Source organism: Moschus berezovskii, chromosome X, assembly GCF_049115385.1.
Source record: "Moschus berezovskii isolate FMDL1 chromosome X, NW_MosBer_1.0, whole genome shotgun sequence".
In the NCBI taxonomy this organism is placed as follows: Eukaryota; Metazoa; Chordata; class Mammalia; order Artiodactyla; family Moschidae; genus Moschus; species Moschus berezovskii.
This window is the reverse complement of record NC_142488.1, coordinates 145065785-145088841: the sequence shown is the minus strand read 5'-3', so window position 1 is coordinate 145088841 and position 23057 is coordinate 145065785. Positions and strand designations below refer to the sequence as shown.

At 45.9% G+C, this 23057-nt stretch overlaps 1 protein-coding gene across 1 annotated transcript in view; it reads left to right on the top strand.

The window, feature by feature from the left end:
* The window catches only part of LOC148773525 (circadian clock protein PASD1-like), a 64261-nt gene extending 49473 nt beyond the window's left edge, over positions 1–14788 (top strand). The window contains exons 9-16 of the mRNA XM_088834324.1: positions 2310–2373; positions 7968–8057; positions 8352–8459; positions 9966–10148; positions 10451–10642; positions 10991–11109; positions 12619–12886; positions 14663–14788. Coding sequence (XP_088690450.1) covers positions 2310–2373; positions 7968–8057; positions 8352–8459; positions 9966–10148; positions 10451–10642; positions 10991–11109; positions 12619–12886; positions 14663–14788 — 1150 coding nt within the window. The remainder of the gene's footprint in view (positions 1–2309; positions 2374–7967; positions 8058–8351; positions 8460–9965; positions 10149–10450; positions 10643–10990; positions 11110–12618; positions 12887–14662) is intronic.
* The last annotated feature ends 8269 nt before the right edge of the window (positions 14789–23057 follow it).

Below are 23057 nucleotides of genomic sequence, written 5' to 3'. Positions count from 1 at the left end.
ACTCGTCGCATGAGGTGGCCAAAGAATTGCAGTTTCAGCTTCAGCATCAGTCCTTCCAATGAACACCCAGGACTGATCTCCTTTAGAATGGACTGGTTGGATCTCCTTGCAGTCCAAGGGACTCTCAAGAGTCTTCTCCAACACCACAGTTCAAAAGCATCAATTCTTCGGCGATCAGCTTTCTTCACAGTCCAACTCTCACATCCATACATGACCACGGGAAAAACCATAGCCTACTGAACTGAACTGACTAGACGGAACTTTATTGGCAAAGTAATGTCTCTGCTTTTTAATATACTATCAAGGTTGGTCATAACTTTCCTTCCAAGGAGTAAGCGCCTTTTAATTTCACGGCTGCAGTCAGCATCTGCAGTGATTTTGGAGCCCAAAAAAATAAAGTCTGACACTGTTTCCACTGTTTTTCCATCTATTTCCCATGAAGTGATGGGACCCGATGCCATGATCTTTGTTTTCTGAATGTTGAGCTTCAAGCCAACCTTTTCACTCTCCTATTTCACTTTCATCAAGAGGCTTTTGAGTTCCTCTTCACTTTCTGCCTTTCTCATTAGGATGAATCATTTCTAGCTTTTGATTTAAAGTGAGAGATGTGATTCTTCTTTCTCTCTCTCTTTCTCTCCCACTTCCTTTTTCTCTCTCATCTTTCACTTACTTGCTGAAAAATAAGCTGGTGTTTAGACTTGAGTGTACCATGAAGCTTCATTCTTTCCCTGGGCATCAAAATTCTAATTTTGATAGAAATTAATTGTTAATTGTCAGAGAATGGAGAGTTTCTCTAATTATGGTAACAAAATTGAATTTGGCCTGAAGACATTTTTTCATAATGTCCTAAATTTAAGAACATTCGTTCATAGACGTTGGCTTTTTTTTTTTTTTTTTTTTTGCTTGCTTGCTTTGTTTACCATTGTCAAAAAAAGGCACTGAGACCTACAGCAAACTTCATTCTAATGCTCGGCCAGATGACTTACTTTATTATAAATATGGTGCAGAACTACTTTCTCTGTAGGAAAAGTGACACCTCAAAGACTGACGATGTTATGTAGTAAGAAAAATAAGAAAGTTAATGTTAGTGTATTATATACTAATTTCCTTTTTTATGAATAGTATTTCTCTATATTCTCAGGTATAATTTTCCTTGTTACAGCTTCTTAGATACACCCATCATTTAAAAGTGGATATTTAATTTCCAAATACGTGGTTTTTTTAAAAAGTATATTTGATGTTAATTTCTCATTTAAATGCTTTCTTCTCTGCAGTCATCTTCTGTATTTTTTTCAGTCTTTTAACTTGATTGATGCTTTCAATGGCTAAGTCAAAGATCTCTCTTGGTAAATGTCACATTGCACTTGAAAATATATGGGTTATTTTCAAATGTCTTTTGATATTGATTTCTAACATAATTCCACAGTGATAAGAGAACAAACTATGATTTCAATACCTTTAGACCACCTAGTTTTACATCCCTGGATATGTTCCAGTGTCTCCTAGTTTATAGTCTATGGGAATTTAGAAGAATTTTTATCCTACTCTTGTGTGAAAATGGTATAAATCTTAACTGTGTTGAATTAATTGGTTTACAGTGCTTTTCAGGTCTACTATATCCTTCTACTTTTCTATATATCCATTCTATTAATTTCTGAGAGTTTGATATTGAAACTCCAACTAAAAATCTTAATTTACCTACTTCAAAATAATTGTAATATATGGTAGAACTATATGTAACTTTGTTCTATATTCTCCAACTCTCCTATAAATGTATTATCAATAATTTTTTAAACAAAGAGAAAAAAAGAAAAAGATTTTTTTTCTTGTTTGAACTGTTAAAAAACAAAATTTAACTGAGCAAATGTGAAGACCTAGTTGACTTTATGAGGCAATTCATGAATTGGGCAGCATCCCAAGAGTTATATAGAATGGAAGTTTTTTTATTTTTTTTTAATAGGAGGAGGAGTGGAGCCAGGGAATTACTAGCAAAAGAAAAGGAAGGATTATTTTGGGGCCAGGACATTTTTCATTCTTTGGGGGATAGAAAGGACCATGTGAAAGATTACCTACTTGGTTCTGACTAGGAAGTTCCAAACTGGTTGATTAAGATTCCACTGCTGGTAAAGGCTGAGACTGCAGTTAGGTTAGGCATTACATCTGGGTTTGGTAACATGGGTTTTAACACAAGTGATACCATTTGTGGTGTTTGGTTTTTACTTAACAGAACCTCATTTTTACTGTATTACAGAGAATTTAGTGGCAAGTGATATGTGTTTACTATCTCTCTTTTCACCTATTTATAGGAGCATTGAAGAGGAAGGAAGATATTCTGGAATGGAATCCTCAAAATTTGAAATTATTGATGCAGAAGTACGTACATTGAATACATACAGTCATGCCTTATTTACATAATATTGACTGTTTAGTTAATGTCTGTGGACAAGGTGGGGGAAGAAAAGAATTTTCCTGCTACCCTTCTAGGTTCTCAGGTGAGATTCCCCTGTAATTAAGACAGGATTAACAGGAGAGAGATGAATGGAAGCTTAGTAATGGGTATTAATATATCTCTTACATACATGGGAGAGACACAAGAATATTGAATAACTCTCTGAAATGACTCAAGTCACCACCTTAAATACCATTTTCAGCTAAAATAAAAGAAGGTGATGGGAGTAGGGAGTCAGTAGTGGGGATACAGTAAACAAGGGTAAAGTTTTTCTGCAGATTTAAGTCCTGGCCTTCTGCATTAATAAGTTTCTAGAAACTGAGAGTAATCCTTTTCTACCTGGTGCAGAAAGGGAGACACGCTTATAAATGGAGATTTCCCTTATAAATATGAATGTATCTTACAAAATGGTAACTTCTGTTGGTTTTCAGAGCTCCTCCTCTGCCTGCTGTTTCTTAGAAATAACCAGCGCAAAACAACCCTTATGCCAACAAGTCATATTTTGGGGTGGCAATGGCAGCCTCCCTCGACCAAATGTAAGGGTTTTAATTTCAAGAAGTATCCCATATGGACATAGAGTGGTCCATGAGTGGTATTCCATAGTTGCCATTTTATAGTTATTTCTTATTGGAAGCAGTAACAGCCATGTTTGGAATGGTCCCTGTAGTAGCTTTAAAAAGAATTAAACTAGCCTCTGTGCCAGACATCATTCAAAGTCTTTTTGATTTGTGAGCACATTTTGAAATTAGAGGTTATATAGCCTAAAGCCTGCTCCTATAGGCTATATGAGTAGACTCATGAGATGGCAGAGTCCTCTACCCATTATGGGTAGAACGAATCCCTAATTAACGTGAATTGTCCTCTATCCTTTCCTTAAGCCATTAAATGTATCATATACTTATCCATTCACCAGATGTTCCTCTCAGTTCAGTTCAGTCGCTCAGTCGTGTCCGACTCTCCGCGACCCCATGAACCACAGCACGCCAGGCCTCCCTGTCCATCACCAACTCCCGGAGTACACTCAAACTCATGTCCACAGAGTCGGTGATGCCATCCAGCCATCTCATTCTCCGTCGTCTCCTTCTCCTCCCGCCCCCAATCTTTCCCAGCATCAGAGTCTTTTCCAGTGAGTCAACTCGTCGCATGAGGTGGCCTAAGTATTGCAGTTTCAGCTTTAGCATCAGTCCCTCCAATGAACATCCAGGATTGATCTCCTTTAGAATGGACTGGTTGGATCTCCTTGCAGTCCAAGGGACTCTCAAGAGTCTTCTCCAACACCACAGTTCAAAAGCATCGATTCTTCGGCGATCAGCTTTCTTCACAGTCCAACTCCCACATCCATACATGACCACGGGAAAAACCATTGCCTTGACTAAACGGACCTTGGTTGGCAAAGTAATGTCTCTGCTTTTTAATATACTATCAAGGTTGGTCATAACTTTCCTTCCAAGGAGCAAGCGTCTTTTAATTTCACGGCTGCAATCAGCATCTGCAGTGATTTTGGAGCCCCAAAAAATAAAGTCTGACACTGTTTCCACAGTTTTTCCATCTATTTCCCATGAAGTGATGGGACCAGATGCCATGATCTTTGTTTTCTGAATGTTGAGCTTCAAGCCAACCTTTTCACTCTCCTCTTTCACTTTCATCAAGAGGCCTTTGAGTTCCTCTTCATTTTCTGCCATAAGGGTGGTGTCATCTGCATATCTGAGGTTATTGATATTTCTCCCAGCAATCTTGATTCCAGCTTGTGCTTCTTCCAGCCCAGCATTCCTCATGATGTACTCTGCATATAAGTTAAATAAGCAAGGTGACAATATACAACCTTGACGTATACCTTTTCCTATTTGGAACCAGTCTGTTGTTCCACGTCCAGTTCTAACTGTTGCTTCCTGACCTGCATACAGGTTTCTCAAGAGACAGGTCAGGTGGTCTGGGATTCCCATCTCTTTCAGAATGTTCCACAGTTTATTGTGATCCACACAGTCAAAGGCTTTGGCATAGTCAATGAAGCAGAAATAGATGTTTTTCTGAAACTCTCTTGCTTTCTCCATGATCCAACGGATGTTGGCAATTTGATCTCTGGTGCCTCTGCCTTTTCTAAAACCTGCTTGAACATCTGGGAGTTCACGGTTTACATACTGCTGAAGCCTGGCTTGGAGAATTTTGAGCATGACTTTACTAGCGTGTGAGATGAGTGCAATTGTGTGGTAGTTTGAGCATTCTTTGGCATTCACTTCCTTTGGGATTGGAATGAAGACTGACCTCTTCCAGTCCTGTGGCCAGCGCTGAGTTTTCCAAATCTGCTGGCCAGCAGATGTTCCTCTAGAGAACCCTATAGGGATACACCTGAGTAGAAATATGAAACCTGGGTCTTCCCTCAATGATCTAAATTCTAGCCTGGGAGATAAGATCAAAGTGCAAGAAAAACAGATAGAGAACAACATATAACCATCCCAGGAAGCCTTCCCAAATGAATAGTCTTTCACCTTACTGTCACTCCATGCGTACATGTAACATAGCTACTAGGCTGATTCACTGTGGTGCTGATAGTACTATAGAGAGAAAAGATGGCTTGGGTATCAGAAGATAAGAGCTCAATTCCTGATTCTGCCATTTACCAATTAATTATATGACCTGGGGAAAGTTATTTTACCATGGGAAGCCTCAGTTTCATTATGTGTAAAATGGGGGTGATAAGATTTGATAACACTCAAAGGAACTGCATTTATTGAACTGGCCAAAAAGTTCACTTGGGTTTTTCCATATGATGTTACAAAAAAACGTGAATGAACTTTTTAGCCAAACCCATCTTAGGATACTGTCTGTATTTCTGCAATAGAATGAACCTTCTATGAGAGCAGGGGTGGTATTGTTCATCAGCATGTCACCAAACACCTTGGACAGTACTGGCCACACGTAGTAGGTGTTCATAAATATTAAATACACAAAAGAATATTGTCTGTTAAAGCAGTCTATTTTTATAGCACTCTTCAAATGTCTGGTAAAGGGATTTAAAGAACAATATTGATAGGTTGGATGTGTAGACAGTCACTTTGGGTTTCAGCCTTCCATGTGATTTTGCTTAAAAGTATTCACATTCATGAGACTGTGCAAACAACAGGTGTTTTTAGTATTTAAGTTCTTCCATAACATGGAAATACTATGAACATGTATTTTTGATACGAAATGCTGGTTTTTCTATTATATTTTCTAACTCTTGCTCATTCAATAAGCTACTTCTATGTAGATACAATTTCTCCCTTCTGAAGTGGTACCTCTGCTTAACCCAACTTTCTGTTCAAGACGGTATGAAACAGTGAGGAAATTAGGTAGAAGAAAGTTAATTTAAGTGGAACAATGCATTGTTTATACACAAACTAATTTCACTTATGCTAGGAAAAGAGGCCAAGACATCCATATGGCTCTGACCATCAGTCTGACATCTACATAGCTGATGGCCTGACTTCCTCAGTCTGTCAACAAATATTTACCCAGGATCTGTTGTGTGCTATGTGTGAAGAATCCAGTCCCTCAACTTAGTGTTTTGAGGGAAGTTGGATTAAAAAAAAAACTCTCACTTTATAAACTTTATAAATGCTACTCCATTTCCTTTGGTTATCACTTATTGCTAAAGTCTGTCTTTGGAAAGTCTAAAATATAGTCATTTCAGTAACTGGGCGATATAATATGGTATTGAGGGACTTGTGTTTCCAATCAAGATGGAGTGACTGGGACCAGATTGACTTTCCTGCCCAAAACAGCCAAAAATAAAAGACAAAAATTACGACATAACAGTTTTCAAGATAATGGTCAGAAGGCAACAAAAGACAGGGACTCTTAAGAGACAGGAAATGAATGAAATGAGCCCTGCAATTGCCATAACTTACTACCTAGTGAGTTTCCAGGCCATGTAGCCAAGAGGGTGGACACACAGGAATCCCAGTAGAATTCCTGAGCTGAGGAGACTGAGGTGAGACTAGATAGTCTAAAGTTGCTTGCAGATTACCAGAGAGGAGAGGGCTGCATGGATGAAGGTTAATTTTTTGAGGAATTTCCATACTGTTTTCCCATAGGGACTGTACCAATTTACATTCCCACCAACAATGCAGGAGAGTTCCCTTTTCTCCATATCTTCACCAACACTTTGATTATTTGTTGTCTTTTTGATAATAGCCATTCTCACAGGTGTAAGATGACATCTCATTGTGGTTCTGATTTATGTTTCCCTGATAGTTATTGATGTTGACCATCTTTTCATGTGCCTGTTGGTAATCTGTATGTCTTCTTTGGAAAAAAATATCTGTTCAGATCCCCTGCCCATTTGGGGACTGTTTGTTTGTTGATGTTGAATTGTATCAGTTCTTTGTGTATTTTGGATATTAACCACTTATCAGATATTTCTTTTGCAAACATATTCTCCCATTTTGTAGGCAGCCTTTTCATTTTGTTGATAGTTTCCTTTGCTGTCCAAAGGCTTTTTAGTTTAGTCCCATTTGTTTAGTTTTGCTTTTGTTTCCCTTGCCTTGGGAGACATATCAAAATATATTACTAAAACTGATAAAGAACATACTGCCTATGTTTTCTTCTAGAAGTTTTATGGCTTCAGGGCTTACATTTAACTCTTCAATCCATTTTGAAATTATTTTTATGTATGTTGTGAGATTCTTTGGCATGTAGCCATACAGTTTTCCCAACAACACTTATTGAAGAGACTGTTTTCTCTCTATTGTATATTCTTGCCACCTTTGTTGTAAATTAATTACCCATATAAGTGTGGGTGCATTTCAGGGTTCTCTCTTCTGTTCCATTGATCTATATGTCTGTTTTTGTGCCAGTACCATTCTGTTTTGATTACAGTAGCTTTGTAGTATAGTCTGAAGTCAGTGAGCATGATACCTCCAACTTTGTTCTTTCTTCTCAAGGTTGTCTTGGTTATTCAGTGTCTTTTGTGTTTCCATTCACAATTTTAGAATTATTTGTTCTACTTCTGTGAAAAACGCCATTGGTATTTTGATAAGGATTGCTTTGAATCTGTACATTGCCTCGAGTAGTATGGTCATTTTGACAACAGTATTTCTTTCTATCTATGAGTACAGTATAACTTTCCATCTGTTCATGTCATCTTTAGTTTATTTCACCAGTGTCTTACAGTTTTCAGAGTACAGGTCTTTAAACTCCTTAGGTAGGTTTATTCCTAAGGATTTTATTGTTTTTGATGTAATTATAAATGGGATTATTTTATTGATTTATCTTTCTGATAGTTTGTCGATAATGTATACAAATGCAACAGATTTCCATGTATTAGTGTTATATCCTCAATTTTACCAAATTCATTTATAAATTCTAGTAGTTTTTTGGTGATGTCTTTAGACGAGGTCCTGACAGGGCCATCTGTGGGGCTACTATTGTCCTGGAGCTGGTATCTTCCTGCCAGTGGATTGGCCTGGGACCCAGGGTGTCTTGGGGACAGTGCCAGCTCCTGGTGAATGGAGCTGGGACCTGATATCTCTGGCTGCAGAGCCCTCAGGGCCCCAGAGCTGATGATTCCCAGCTAGTGAGCAGGGTGGGGACCCAGGAGGTCCCAGGAGTAGTGCCAGTTCACTGGTGGGTAAGTCCATGTACTGAGCCCGCTGGTGGATTGGGTCAGGTCCAGAGGTAGCTGAAAGCTCAGGTGGTCCTGAGGCAGCCAGCCTGTTGGTGGCTGGGCCTATATCCTTGTATGGCTATTTGCTTGGCCAGAGGCATCTCAGAACTGGCAGCTACAGACTGTTGGGCCAGGGCATGGCTGTGTCCCAGGGCTAATAAGCTTGAGAGAGGATCCCACAATGGCCCTTGCCAACACCAGTGTCCACATAAGAGAATGAACCCCAAAAATGGCTACTGTCAGTGTCTATGTCTCTAGGGAGAGCTGCAGTTGCCTTCTGCCTCTTGTGAGGCTGTCCACGATCAACAGGTGGGTCTGACCCAGCCTCCTATCCAGTTACTGCTTCTGCCCTGGATCCAGGAGCACGTGAGACTTTGTGTTAGTCCTGTAAGAGTGAAATCTCTATTTCCTATGCCCCTTGGCTCTCCTGAAAATAAGTCCCACTGGCCTTCAAAGCCAAATGATCAGGGAATTCATATTCCCGGGCAGGACCCTCAGCCTGGCAAGTCTGATGTAGGGCTCAGACCTCTCACACCCTGGGGAGAACCTCTGCAATTGTAATTGTCCTCATGTCTGTGCTCCCATGAGAGCAGATGAGCTCAGGGTCTTCCTACTCTTCCATCTTGGGCACTCCCCTGATTCTTCCTGTCTGTCTCCTGTCTCTGATCTGCTTCAGGTCCCAGTTATCTCTATCTTAAATTAACTCTACTGCCTCCTCGCTAGGTTTTTTATTCTGACTCCAGATTTACTTTGTCCTGTCAGTTCATCTTCCACACTGCTGCCCAAAGGCATGTTCTACAACACTGATCTGAGCATGTCAATTCCCCAGTCAAATCTGTGCTTTAGAACATGCCTCCTGGCAGTAGCGTTTAAGTTCCCTGGCCACCTAAATGTGTATGGTCTGCACGAGGCCCTTTTCCCAGCTTCCTTTTCAAGTGTGAATTGCCTCATCCCTTTCCTGCCAATGCAGAGCATTAGTTTGCCCTGCAACACAGTTTAATTTTATTAACCTATACGTTTGTTTGGGCTTCCCTGGTAGCTCAGTTGGTAAAGAATCCGCCTGTGATGCAGGTTCGATTCCTGGGTTGGGAAAAGCCCCTGAAGAAAGGATAGGCTGTCCACTCCAGTATTCTTGGGTTTCCCTCATGGCTCAGGAAGGACACTGCCTGTAATGTGGGAGACCTGGGTTTGATCCCTGAGTTGGAAAGATCATTTGGAGGAGGGCATGGCAACCCACTCTAGTATTCTTGCCTGGAGAATCCTCATGGACAGAAGAGCCTCGCGGGCTCCAGTCCATGGGGTCGCAAAGAGTCAAACACAACTGAGTGACTAAGCACATGCATACATTTGTTTATTGGCAGATCTGAGGCTGATACTCAAATTAAAATTAGATTTCCAGGGCTAAGGGGAGAGTGTTCCACACAAGTTGTGTGTGGACACCATGGTTGTGTGAAAGTCAGATCTGTGGATTCTGATAGTGCTTAGACGAGTGCCTGGATGAAAGGAAGTGCCAACTGAGCCTTCTTCTTTCTGTGTCACTAGCAGAAGCTTTGATGGATGTCTCCACGTCTCATTTGTGATCTGACCTGCTACACTCTGACTCTTTCACTAAGGACTGTGGGAAGGTTATTTCATGTCTCTGAGTCAATGTTTGGGGAAAAATTAGACTAAACATTCCCCATAATTTTTTTCTGATTATAGGATTTCTGGATTCCCTAACATTTCTTCACACTTTCTAGTAGTGAATGAAATCAGGGTTGGGGTGGTGTTGTTCACATTCTCAGTATGCCAAAGTTTGGGAATGAAACAATGTGGTAGAATTTGGAGAAGTTAGTGGCCCCATATATAAACCATAGTGATGTCTCCCCACAGCCCCTACAGCTGTCACCGCACATCACATCATACATCAAGAGACAGGAGGAGGAAATGATGAAGAAATTCCAGGAACAGCTGAACGAGAAGACACAGATACTGCAAGCCGAAATAAAAAACCAGAGGAGCTCCCTGGAAACTTTGAAGGATCAGTTTCAAGAGATGCACAATTCCAAGCCACAGGTCAGAGACCAGTTCTATTCCAGGGGCAAAAGGGAGACGAGTAAGGAACCTGGACAGCCTTCAAGGGGTTAGTCGATAGGGCCTGCTAGTAGTGAGGGCAACTGCCTCCAGGGCAGCATGACACATCTGGAATGATCTTCAGCAGGGACTCAGGGCTTTGCTCCTTTTATATCAGTTGCAGGAGCTGAGATGGGCCAAAGCTTTCTGTGAGGTTGCAGTCTTGCTCCATGACCAGCATGTCTTCTGCCCTAAGGAAGGCTGTGGCCCCTGAGTAAGACCTTTGTGATACTGTGTCCTTACAGGCTCTGCCATCCACCACAGGCCATGTTCACAGTCCCGATTTGCTGGAGCCAGCGCCCAAGAAACCACGCTCTGAGACAATGAAGAGTCCCTTCTCCGATATTTTGGAGACCACATCTGTCAGTGGTTCAGGTTTACCACATTCTTCCCAGTTCCCCAAGGAGCTTCAACAGACTTTGGACACTTCTTCCCAGGTACAGCAGGCCGCTTTCATTGCTGTAGCCAAAGGCGGTGTTCATTCTCATGAAAGCGTGGGCTCCCCTGTTTCTCTGGTGGGAGTGGTGTTTTCCCGGTTGGGTGCAGTTCGTTTGCCTGAGATAAAACGTCCAGGCCAGCTGGACCTGGGTGCACATGCACGTGTGCGTGTACATGGGTTCTGGACCACAGCTTCTCACAGCTGGGAGTGGAGAGTCACCAGACCGCCGGGGCTCCCAGAGAGGAAGTGTTCCAGTTGTCTTCTGCCGCAGAGGATGGAGAGTTTGTTCCATGTATGAGGCTCTGGCAGACACTGAGTTGCTCTTCTCTCTTTCCTGTGGATGCAGGTGCCCATTAAGGAGATAAAGCAGAAGCAGCAGGAGCAGCAACAGCAGCAGCAGCAGCAACAACAGCTGCTGCCCGAGCAGCCACAACAGTATAATACCACCTGGGAGAACCAAGCGCTGCATGCATTCCTGCCAAGCCAACCTAGCTTCTCTATGTTGCACTACAACGATGGCTTCATGCCCCCACCCCGACCCCTACCACCACCACCACCACCACCACCACCACCACCACCCATCTTTCTTCCTATCAGAATGGAAGCTGAACAGCAGACCCCTGGCTACTATCGTGCTGAAAACCTCAATGCCTCTGGCTACTATCCTGCTGAAAACCTCAATGCCTCTGGCTACTATCCTGCTGAAAACTTCAATGGCCGGGAGAATGGTAGACTCAGGTAAGAAGGCCGCAAGATGGTCATAAGGGCTGAGGTCACTGCTTTCCAATGGTGGCTGGACATCATGCCTGAAACCATGGACGATGTGTCCATGGGCATCCAAAGTCCCCTTATCCCCAGCAACGTGCTCCCATTCATCCTGCTCTGTGGCCTCGCTGCCTCTGCTGGCATGATCCATAGCCAAGCATGCCTTGATGGAACAGAGGTGTCTCCATGAAAATAAGAAAGCTAGATTAGGAAGTCTCCAAGCTAGGGAAGTAGCATGCCAATCTTGAAATTGCTTGACTTCTTCTAGCCAAGCCCAGTCTCACGGCACAGGGTGTCTATCGGGAAATCTTGAGCATCCCCAGCTGAATGACTCTGGGCTCCTAACTCCCTGCTTCCATTTTCCTGGGATCCTGTGGTCATAGTAGATCAGGTGAAGGAGTCTCCATGGCACTAACAATCCATATTTCATTGGATACCTAAAGAGCCAAGAACACAGAAAGACAAAGTCCTGGGAGGCAGTATGAGGACAGGAACACAGTTTCTGCTCAGGGATAAAATCTTTTGTCTCAATGCCAGAAAAAGAAGGTTCTGCTCAGCAATGAAAGGTGGTATAAGCAGTCTTGGTGCCCAATATTTACTTTTGAATGAATGCCAGTCTCTGAGCGGGTCTCCTAAAGCTCTCCTGAGTTCCTTCTGGGTCTTCCTTTAGGAACAGTGACCCTGACATGTGGAATGGGTTAGTGCCATGTTTCCCACTGGCCTAATTATCAGAATCAACCTGAGGAGGTTATTGAAAGTGCATATTCAGAGTCTGGGATGATGCTCAGAAATCTCTGTTTATCACACAACCCTCAAGTTTAGGGTGATAGAGGGAGCCATGGACTTAGAGGAGAAAGCAGACTTGCAGCCCCTCTGGGTCTTGGGCTCCTTCAGTGATGAAGGGCAAGTCCCTGACTTTGGAGTCGGTGAAGTGACTTACACAGAGATCACCATCTTGAAAGAAGGAGGGCCGTCCAGGTAACAGCAACAATACCACTTGATACAAATGACTAAATTTGCTCAGTGTTTCCATTTGCTTTACTTTGGAGAATTGAGTCTTCTTCAGGCCAAAGTGAGAGTCCAAGCAAGTGACTCCTGATTTGGCCACCCAAACCAAAGGTTCTTTGAGCAACTTTTAATGAGCAAGACTATGTCTCTTGGGCCTCACTGCTAGACCCGTGTCTCTGTAACATGTTTCTTCTATTGCAGATTTTTTCCTGAAAACCAACATCAGCCCCACATGAACCTTTTCTCTATGGCCCACGGCCCAGGGTCTCATACCATTTATTCTACCAACCTCCCTCAGACTACTACCATGACACACAACCCACAGCTTGTTACCCTGGAGACTCCACAGGACTACGTCCGCCTCTGGCAACGGCCACAAGACCCGCAGAGTCATTTTTACCAGGTAGTCCAACTGAGTAATTGGACTCCCAATGAGCAGGCCACCTTGGGCCAAGCCACCTGTGCTCAGGTATAGTACTACCTTCTTCTCTGCCCCGACCCAGGTTGGAGGTACTGCACAGGGCTACACCCCTTCTGCATAGGCTCCGTGTGTGAAATTCACACTTTAAAGCACATGAAAATTTGAGGACGGGTACCCACATGGGGGTAGCAGTCACAGCTAAACAAAAAGACTCTCTAGGCTTCCATGGAAAAGTGAGCTGTTCTTGTAGATATTAAATGCAGTCCTACTTGGAAACTTCTCAAAAATGTGTTCCCTGGGCAGAGTGAGTCTTGCCATATGCTGAACTCAATGCCCTAGATGGGAGACCTTTCTGAACTTCTGTATCTTTAGTTCTACTACAAAATCCAAGGGCTGGTGTTGTCGCGTTTCCTCGTATTGAAAATAAATCAGGAATCCTTCTGATGAGTACTTGGCATCCAACAATGGAGTGCCCCATATTTGGCAGGGCAAACCCCACCTTGGGACCATCTGCAGTGGCCATGTTGCTGGGGCAGGGATGGGAGCTGGTCAAGACCACAATCACATAGCAGGTTTGGCTCCCAGATACACTCCCAACAGTCCCCTTGGGGACCACAAACTCTCAATCTGACTAATGCCACTTACAAAGGATATTTGGGTTCTGGCTTTAGAAATCTTAAAAGAGCTTAACCTCTTAAAAAAGAAAAAAAAAAAGACTAGCCACAACAAAAATCCAGTAAACTAAGGTAGAATGAAGGAGTTTGATTATTTTAAATGGTATGATTCATTTCACAAACACCCCTTGACCAGCTGGGCCACCAGCCCTCCAGAAAGGTGACCCATTAGGGGGACAGCCTACATGATGCCATCAGATGGTCAGTGGACGCTGTGGTTCATTTACAAAGCCAGACTATGCTGAGACCCTCATGCATGTTCTCAAGGCACTTACCCGGAGAGGCAGATGCCCAGTTAGTGGAGAAAAGAGGACCCGGGGATGTGGCACAGGTAGGAGAAGAACCAGGGGAGCAGCCAAGGGCAGGACCATGTTGGATGCTCCCTGTCCACAAGACTGCGGGGGCTCCCACACCCTGCCCTGACTCCTCTTCTCCATGCTCTGGAGCCTTGCTCTCCCTAGGTCCTCCAACACCTTCAGCCTCTGCCCATAGCCCAGCCCTGCTCCTTCTGTTTCCCCAGCCTTGCGCTCCACCCCCTTAAGTTCAACTCATTGAAATCTATCACCTTCAAAAACCAGCCCAAGGGGGTCGCTTTTTCTCCAGCACAAAGTGCCCCACAGCCCACTCTTGGTGACACCATCAGTGTGTCTGTCCCTCCTCTCCTGTCCACAGGCCAGAATGGGTTATGGGTAGTTACCTCCCCGTGTCACGTTGAGTGAGCCAGGTAGCTGCCAGTGAGGCTCTGCATGGAAGTCATCTAGTCTGTATAGAATGGTGAGACCTAAAGGTAGAGGCAGGGGAAGGCTGGAGAGACCTTCTAATGCCTTGGCTGGCCATGGCTGATTGGGAGCTGGGTTGGGGGAAACCAGACATGGAATCCAGTAGCCTTAGGCATTCAGACAAGTTTTGGGAGAGCCCAGGCCTACTTCTGCTGCTCTTTAAGCTACTATGCTGTTGGGAGAGAGAAGCTGGGCAGGGGGGGAGATCCTATTTCTCCAGCTCCAACTTCTACTGGCATTTTGCAGGCTTGTGTTTTCCAAAGATGTCCTTCTCAGCAGCTTACTGGCTCAGACCAAAGGGATCCTCACACCACTGCAAAATGGGCCCAGGAACTCTAGGAAATGGCTCCATCTTGTCCCCTTTCTCTCAGCAGGTGGCACCCACTGAACAAGTCCAGCATTCTTCAGGACTGGGGACTGTCCAAGCCTCTGGGAATAATGGGCTGTACCAGCTAAACTCCTGTATGTCATCACAGCAGTCCCACTTGAATCCATAGAACCGCATTAGCTCTACTTTTCTCTCAGGCCTTGAGAGAAGGGGGAGAAGACAGGCCAATGAAGCCTGCATGGCCAGGGGACCTCCAGGTTCCCTGGACTGGGGGGTGGGGGTTGGGGGGGTGAAGACTTGATTTTCTTTCTTAATACGTTCTGTTCTCATTGTTAGTTCTTCACAACCTGTGTCTTGGAAATTTTGGTGCCCAGTGTTGCCCTTGCCTATTCTACCATGGGTGGGCAGGCTGCAGTCTGCTTGCCTTAGAATACCCTTTTTCTGCCAAGAAATATTTTCCAGCACGTTTTGCAATCTAGTAAGCAGCTGTTCCATCTCAAGCTGTGAGAATTTCAAGGCCTTGGTTTCAACCATCAAGGCCTGCAACCTCCTCCGCAGTTGTGCTGGGGAAACACACGGGAAATAGCACTCCAATTGTGGGAAGCTGAAATAGGTCAACAAATTGTGCTAAAATCATCACAGTTCTGCTGCTTAATAAAAACTATCTTTGACTACAACTCTCTGTGAACTTAGAATTGACTTTGGGAACCTAAAAATGGCACCTGCCTTCCCAAGTGCCCTTGTGCCCAGGCCCTCTGGATAGCCGAGGCCTGACGCAATTGGCCTGGTGCTACCCTCTCTTTGTAGACTGTGGCTGTGCCCGATATATCCCATCAGAGGTGAGCCTGGTTGCTCAAGGGCACAGTGCCCATCTGCTCTGCACACAGGTTCCTCTCTTCTTCGGGCAAGTGTTCTCCCTGGAGGAAGAGTGATTTGCTCTCAGTCAAGCACCAAGGAGAGCATCTTCCCAGGTGTATGCACTTGGGAGGGGAAGAGGAGGGTAGGGGGTGCTTGGATAACCCAACCTGAAGTCATCATGTGCTGTGAATGTCAGTCTTAAAGTATTGAGCCATTACTGGAATAAGGCAAAGGAAGCCCCCATCCCCAGTGGTAAGTTAAAGGGGCAGTGAGGCCACAGACCCACAGGAGAAACTTGACATTTGCCAGGCAGCCAGGTCTCTACCATGATTCTATGGACTGAATGCCTGCTCCCCTTCGATTCATGTGTTAAAGCTCTGTCACTAATGGGATGGTATTTGGAGGTGGGGCCTTTGGGAGGTGATTAGCTGTAGATGAGGTCATAAGGGTGGGGTCCTCATAGTGGAATTAGTGCACCTAGAAGAAGAGACACAAAGGGCTTGCTCCCTCTTACGTTGTGTGCATAGAGGCACTCACATCAGCTCACAACAAGATGGTGGCTACCTACAAGCCAATCGAAGAGGTCTCAGAATAAAACCTATGTTGCTGTCACTTTGATCTTGATCTCCTTGACAGCCTCTAGATCTGTGAGAAATAAAAGTCTGTTGAAGCATCCACCCTCCCCAACTACAGTACAGTTCAATTCAGTCGTGTTTGACTCTGCGACCCCATAGAGTGCAGCACGCCAGGCCTCCCTGTCCATCACCAACTCCTGGAGTATAGTATTTTCCCCTTTACACAGAAAGGAGAGGTGGTCAGGCAGGTCCTAGAGCAACACACTCCCCAAGATAACACAGTTGGGGCCTCATTCTGCTGTACAAGTCACTGAAACCCTCTGGGCCTCTGTTTATCCATCAGAAAAAAAGGAGAGAGAAAGAGATGGTGCCTTTTCTATGTATCTCCAAGAGCAGATGATATTTAACGGCATTGTAGAGCCTTCAAGAGGGGCACTACAGAAGTTGACTCGACCAGAGGCATCCAGTTGGGGTTATTATTTGAATTTTATGTTTAGGGTGTTTCTGGGCCAGGACTTATAACATCTGACCCAGATTACTCTGGCTTCACCACCCTCTGGATTTCAGACAAGGATTCTGAGCTGAGGTAGTCTGTGGTTCCCTCAGGCTTTACCTTGATCAAAAGTTTGACACCTAGCTCAGCCCGCAAGCCAGGTGGCCAGAGGGGCAGAGGGGCCTGCTTTTTTCCAGGGATCCCCACATCAGTATATGTAGTGTCACCCCATCTTAGGATGGGGAAAGTGGAGGGCACAGGGCTGAAAGCCCAGAGCCAGTGCTCATGTGCTGGCTGGTTCAGCATGAGTTTGGTTTGGATGTGACTAAAGGCAAAACACAACTCCTAGAGGAGAACATAGGCAAAACACACTCCGACATAAATCACAGCAGGATCCTACATGACCCACCTCCCAGAATATTGGAAATAAAAGCAAAAATAAACAAATGGGACCTAACTAAAATTAAAAGCTCCTGCACAGCAAAGGAAACTATAAGCAAGGTGAAAAGACAGCCTTCAGAATGGGAGAAAATAATAGCAAATGAAGCAACTGACAAAGAATTAATCTCAAAAATATACAAGCAACTCCTTCAGCTCAATTCCAGAAAAATAAACGACCCAATCAAAAAATGGGCCAAAGAACAAAACAGACATTTCTCCAAAGAATACATACAGATGGCTAACAAACACATGAAAAGATGCTCAACATCACTCATAATCAGAGAAATGCAAATCAGAACCACAATGAGGTACCATTTCACGCCAGTCAGAATGGCTACTATCCAAAAGTCTACAAGCAATAAATGCTGGAGAGGGTATGGAGAAAAGGAACCCTCTTACACTGTTGGTGGGAATGCAAACTAGTACAACCACTATGAAGAACAGTGTGAAGATTCCTTAAAAAACTGGAAATAGAACTGCCATAAGACCCAGCAATCCCACTCCTGGGCATACACACCGAGGAAACCAGAATTGAAAGAGACACATTGTTCATCTCAGCACTGTTTATAATAGCCAGGACATGGAAGCAACCTAGATGTCCATCTGCAGACAAATGGATAAGGAAGCTGTGGTACATATACACAATGGAGTATTACTCAGCAATTAAAAAGGATACGTTTGAATCAGTTCTAATGAGGTGGATGAAACTGGAGCCTATTATACAGAGTGAAGTAAGAAAGAAAGAAAAACACCAATACAGTATACTAACGCATATATATGGAATTTAGAAAGATGATAACGATAACCCTGTATACGAGACAGCAAAAGAGACACAGATGTATAGAAAGAACAGTCTTTTGGACTCTGTGGGAGAGGGCGAGGGTGGGATGATTTGGGAGAATGGCATTGAAACACGTATATTATTAAACGTGAAACAAATTTTCAGTCCGGGTTCGATGCATGATACAGGATGCTCGTGGCTGGTGTACTGGGATGAACCAGAGGGATGGGATGGGGAGGGAGGTGGGAGGGGGGTTCAAGATGGGGAACACGTATACACCTGGGGTAGATTCATGTCAATGTATGGCAAAACCAATACAATAATGTAAAGTAATTAGTCTCCAATTAAAATTAATAAATTTAAAAAAAAGAGAGACCTAAAGGCAAAACACAGTGAGCAAGGTCTCTTGGGCAGTTCTAGGCCCGGTTACTGTTTCAAGGCATTCTTGGCATTCTTGGCTGAGACCTTAGACTTGGCTGCCTGGGTAGACTGATGGCTTCAACTGGGATCAGTTGGTACTTTCTTTTCCCTTCTTTTCCCAGACATGAGCCCTAATTCCCCCAGCTTCAGAGGTTCTCCTGATGATTGTAGCCCAAGAGAAAGCTGTCTGATGTCAGGTGCTAGGAGAGACAGGGTGACCAGGCCAAGAGATGGCAGTGTCCACACGAGGGTCAGGGATGGCTTTAGCACCAAAAGAATGAGACTTGCATGCACCCTGCATCACGAACTGAGGAGACAGTTCTGTCCCAGCCTTGCCCAGGGAAGCAGACTTGTGTCAACAAGCCTCATCATGGGCCAACTTTCCCAAGCCACAACTCCACCCAGAAATAGCTATGGCTGTCCCCAGGGTCTGTGCTAAACTGCCCCAGGAGGTGCTGGCTGCTCTGCAGCTCGTGCCACAAATGGAAGCTACACCTGGAATGACAGGAGACAAAGCTTTTCTGTCCATCACCCTCCCTCCGGGCCCCACAGGCCACATACACACAGTGCACAACAATCAGCTCGTCTTTCCTCCCAGACTCCTCTCTGAGGGAGACGAGAGGTTCTTCCAGCAGCCCAAGGGCAGGCACGTGTCAGGGAAGGGCCTGGGAGGAAGACTCCATCCAAAGGCCAAGGGAGCCTTGCTCCCAGGATGCGCACGCCCAGCACGCCAGCTTCAGCCACGTGACTTTCTTTACTGGATGGTGCCCTAAGCACCAGGACCCCCACACAACTCAGTGGCTGGGCACATGGCTTGGGACATGGGGGCAGCTTACCCCAAGTTTCCTGGCCTTGCTGCTTCTGCTGGACAGTTTTGACCTCACCACAGCTGCCTGGCCCCTACCAGCTTTGATGTTGGGGAAGGAGTGGGGTAGGCACACGGAGTGGCCAGAGCACCATGATATTGTGAGCACAGGGCTCCTGCAGCTGAAGGGGGCCCAGACACAGTTGATCCAGGACCCCAGATCCCGGCCTGCCTTCCCTCAACAGTACCACCAGCAGCCCCAAGATGTAAAGTGGGTACCCCTAGTAAGGTCAGCAAGAGTGGCCTCTGACCCAGACCACTGTTGCCTAACAACCCCAGAAGACCTCCTGGTGACTGGGCGAGGATTTTTTTACCCCTCCAGCAAAAAGCCAAATTGGCAGCTCCTGTCCAGAAAAGTACTGGAGTTGCAGTTCTCTGCAGGTGGAGAGGGCAGAGGAAGTTGGAGGAACATGACACAGCAGCCCCTGTGTGGCAGACCCTTCCCAATACAGACACCACGATTCCCGCCCCTGTCAGCTCATCCCCAGGTGGGTGGCACAGCCTCCTCACTGACCAAGCCTCAGTCTGGATATAATAGGATATTCCAAGTGCAGACTTTACGAGCTGAATATTCATGTAATTTGTAGGTCAGCAAAATTTTAACTGTTCCTATTCCCAAATGACTTTGATAATAAAGAAGGATATGATGTGATGATGTGAAAGTCACTCAGTCATGTCTGACTCTTTGTGACCCTATGGACTACAGAGCCCATGAAATTCTCCAGGCCAGAATAATGGAGTGGGTTGCCTTTCCCTTCTCCAGGGGATCTTCCCGACCCAAGGACTGAGCCCAGGTCTCCCACATTGCAGGCAGATACTTTACCAGCTGAGCCACAAGGGAAGCAATAAAGAAGGAAGAGCATCGTCTAAATGCCAGCCCTGCTCCATGATCTTCCTCATCTGCATCGGTGGGTCACCACCTGGCCAAGGTCCTTCATGGCATCTCAAGGGTTCCAGCTGAAGGCAGTGAAAGTGAAGGCAGCCTCGGAATGTTCTGGAATGTGAGTGTTGTTCACTTCTGCCAAAATCCTTGGGAGGAATGTCGAGCGGGAGAGAAGGGGCCAGGGTAGGCTTGGGGGGCTTAGGGCTGCCACAAATTCCATCCCCATCTCTCAAAACAGGCCCCTGACCACCATAACAAAGACTCTAGTTTATTGCCATGACTCAATTAAATGTTCTACAGGGCACAGAAAAGCATTGCGCTGTTTTTGTTTTCATGGCTAAGCAAGACCATGTGGAATGGCTTCCACTGCTTATCAAATAAAACCAAGATCTTAGGCTGGCTGGGTGGTCTGGCCTCACCCTTCCTCCCCAACTGCATGGCCCTCCACCCTTCATACACTCCACCCCAGCCTTGTTGAACCATTGGGTTGGGCACAATTCCTGGTTCTCCCACCCTCATGGATTTGTCCCTAACCTCTGGATTTCTGTTCCTCACCCATGAAGCAGAGGCTGGCCGGAAGGCTCTCTGCTCCCCTTTCTTCTGCCCCACCTGGGCCTTACCGAAGCCCATGTGTCTCTGCTCAGCCCCTGCTGCACACATGCCATTGCTTCCTCTAGGCTGAGATTCAGGGGCAGGCGTTGGGGCCCCCAGAACCTTCTTTTTACAAATGTCTCCATGAACGTCCTCCACCAAGGGCTGTCCAGGTACCCGAAGAACGTTTCACAAAGAAAACCAGCTGCTTGATGCAGGATTTTCAAGTGACAAGTCAAGCTGGTGAGGCCCTCGAGCCTTCTAGGGCTAACTCCCAGGAGGCCATCCCTAGGGCACAAGGCAGCCCACTTTCTCGGCCTTGGGCCCCAGGAAGGAGGCTTCCCCTCTGCACCTAACACTTAGCTCAGGTGTTGGTGTTCTTAAGCCGCTGAACCTCATCCAGTCATCTTGCCACCCTGCCTCAGGCTTCGTCCTCAGCAAGGGACTCAGAGATGAGGATGGGCTGAAGCTGCTGTGGGGCAAAAGTCTTGGCCTCTGGTGGGACCTGGGGGAGGGCTTGGTGGGTGAGAGAGACAGGCGGGAACACTGCAGGGAGGTGGGGTGGTGGTGAGGGGAGCATGGGAGCTGTTGGCAGTGATAACTAAATGCCAAGAGACTCCTGGAGCTCTGGGTGTTTCCTGCCCAGATGGAGGCCCTCACCCCTAAGGTCAAAGGGTAACTAACCACATGGTCTCCTTGTTTATGAAACAAAACCCACAACCCTGGAGAATCAAAACATGTCAGAGGCATGGAGGCAAAGGTCAACAAACAGGACAGACAAATTTTAGTATTCAGAATTGCACACTCAAATGTTTGTGGAACCTATTTAGAAGTTAGCCCACTAGCCCTGGGGGAAGAGGGGTTGGAAGTTTGCCTGAAGTGAGGTGAGATTTCAACCGAGGGTGCAGGTCTCCGGAAAAGAGCTTGGCTCATGGGGAGATTCACACCCAGAACCTTGGAGCACGTGGTCCACTAGAAAAGCAGGCTTCATGCAAAGAGGGGCCTGTGGACAGCAGGGCATGTGGGAAGGAGCCAGGGCCATGAAGTTTGGTACTAAGTCTCACCCACACACAACAATGTCCACCACTTCCTGACCCGGACATGGGGCTGAGGAAGGCAGGACGTTAAACTTTTATTTTAGGCTTCACTTGCTATCCACTTGCTCTGAGACCGTGAGCAAGTTGTTTTACCTTTGTGTGCCTGGTCAGACTCTCTAGAATGCAGGGGAAGGTCTCCAGCCTGTTCCAGAGTAGGGCCAGAATAAAGAGCCCTCCTGGATTGAGGGACCAATGGATGAAGAAGTAAACACAAATCTGATCCTTGCCAATCTGGCCCTTGTGCCGCCCCCCTTCTTAGTTCTCATGAAGATTCAGAGGGAGTGACTGGTCCCTGAGAAGATGGACAAAACTTCAAAGGTTTTCCCCTCCTTGTTGTGAGGACCTCCCCCCAAGTCCCACTGAGTCCTTTCTGCTCAGCTTTCAAGCATGTTCAAGACAGCAGGCCCCAGGCAGCCACCCTTCAGACCCACCGCCATCTTTGATGCCCGTGCTAACCCCTCCACAGCCTGTAGCTCCTACCTGGGAAACGACATGACTCCCAAACCCCAATACCCCACCCTTCTTTACCCACTGGCTTCCAGGCCCTTAGATACAATTATGTACGAGATGTCTCCCCATGGGTGTCCCCTGGAGAAGGAAATGGCAACCCACTCCAATATTCTTCCCTGGAGAATCCCATGAACAGAGGAGCCTGGTGGGCTACAGTCCATGGGGTCACAAGGGTTGGACATGACTTAGCTACTAAACTACCACCCATGGGTGTCCTTTGGGCACGTCAAGGTCGATACAGCCAAAAACAGGTTCTTCGACATCTCCAGAAACCAGGTCTCCACTCGGGGAGAGGAACCTTCCTCCTCTCAGTCACTCCTGCCAGTAGTCAGACATTGGCCTTGACACCTCCCTTTCTGTGGTCTATCCTATTGGGCATAATTGTCTGTTACCTTCACTAACACACAGTAGGGGCAGGGAAAGCTTGAGTAAATGAGGGAGCACGTGGGTGAACAGATGACTGGAGAGTCGACCTTGTCTTGTGCTCCCAACATGGGCTGGGCATCCAGGAGGCATATGGAAGGTGTGTTGAGCAATGGGTCTTTCCTCTCCTCCAGAAGCTCCCCAGGCCCCTGCTTCAGCAAAACACCTTTCCGGGTTCGGGGCACGTAGCTCTAGGTCCACTCTAGGTCGAGTCAGCATGTGAGGCTATACCCCATGGGACAAGCCTCAGGGGAAATGGGATGGCTCCTCAGGACCAACACATAGATTCAACTTCTTGGTACCAGTTTTCTGTATGTGAGGGTGCACAAGAACACTTCGAGTCTGCTTCCTGTGATTGCTCAGGGCTGGGGCATTGCCCAGACATGGACCAAGAGCCCAGGACAGGCACGCATGAAGGAGGTCCCCTTATCTCTGTCATAGGGCTCATGGTTTCTTCTGCTCCTGCCCCACACGCTCCACCACCAGCCACATGGCGGTACC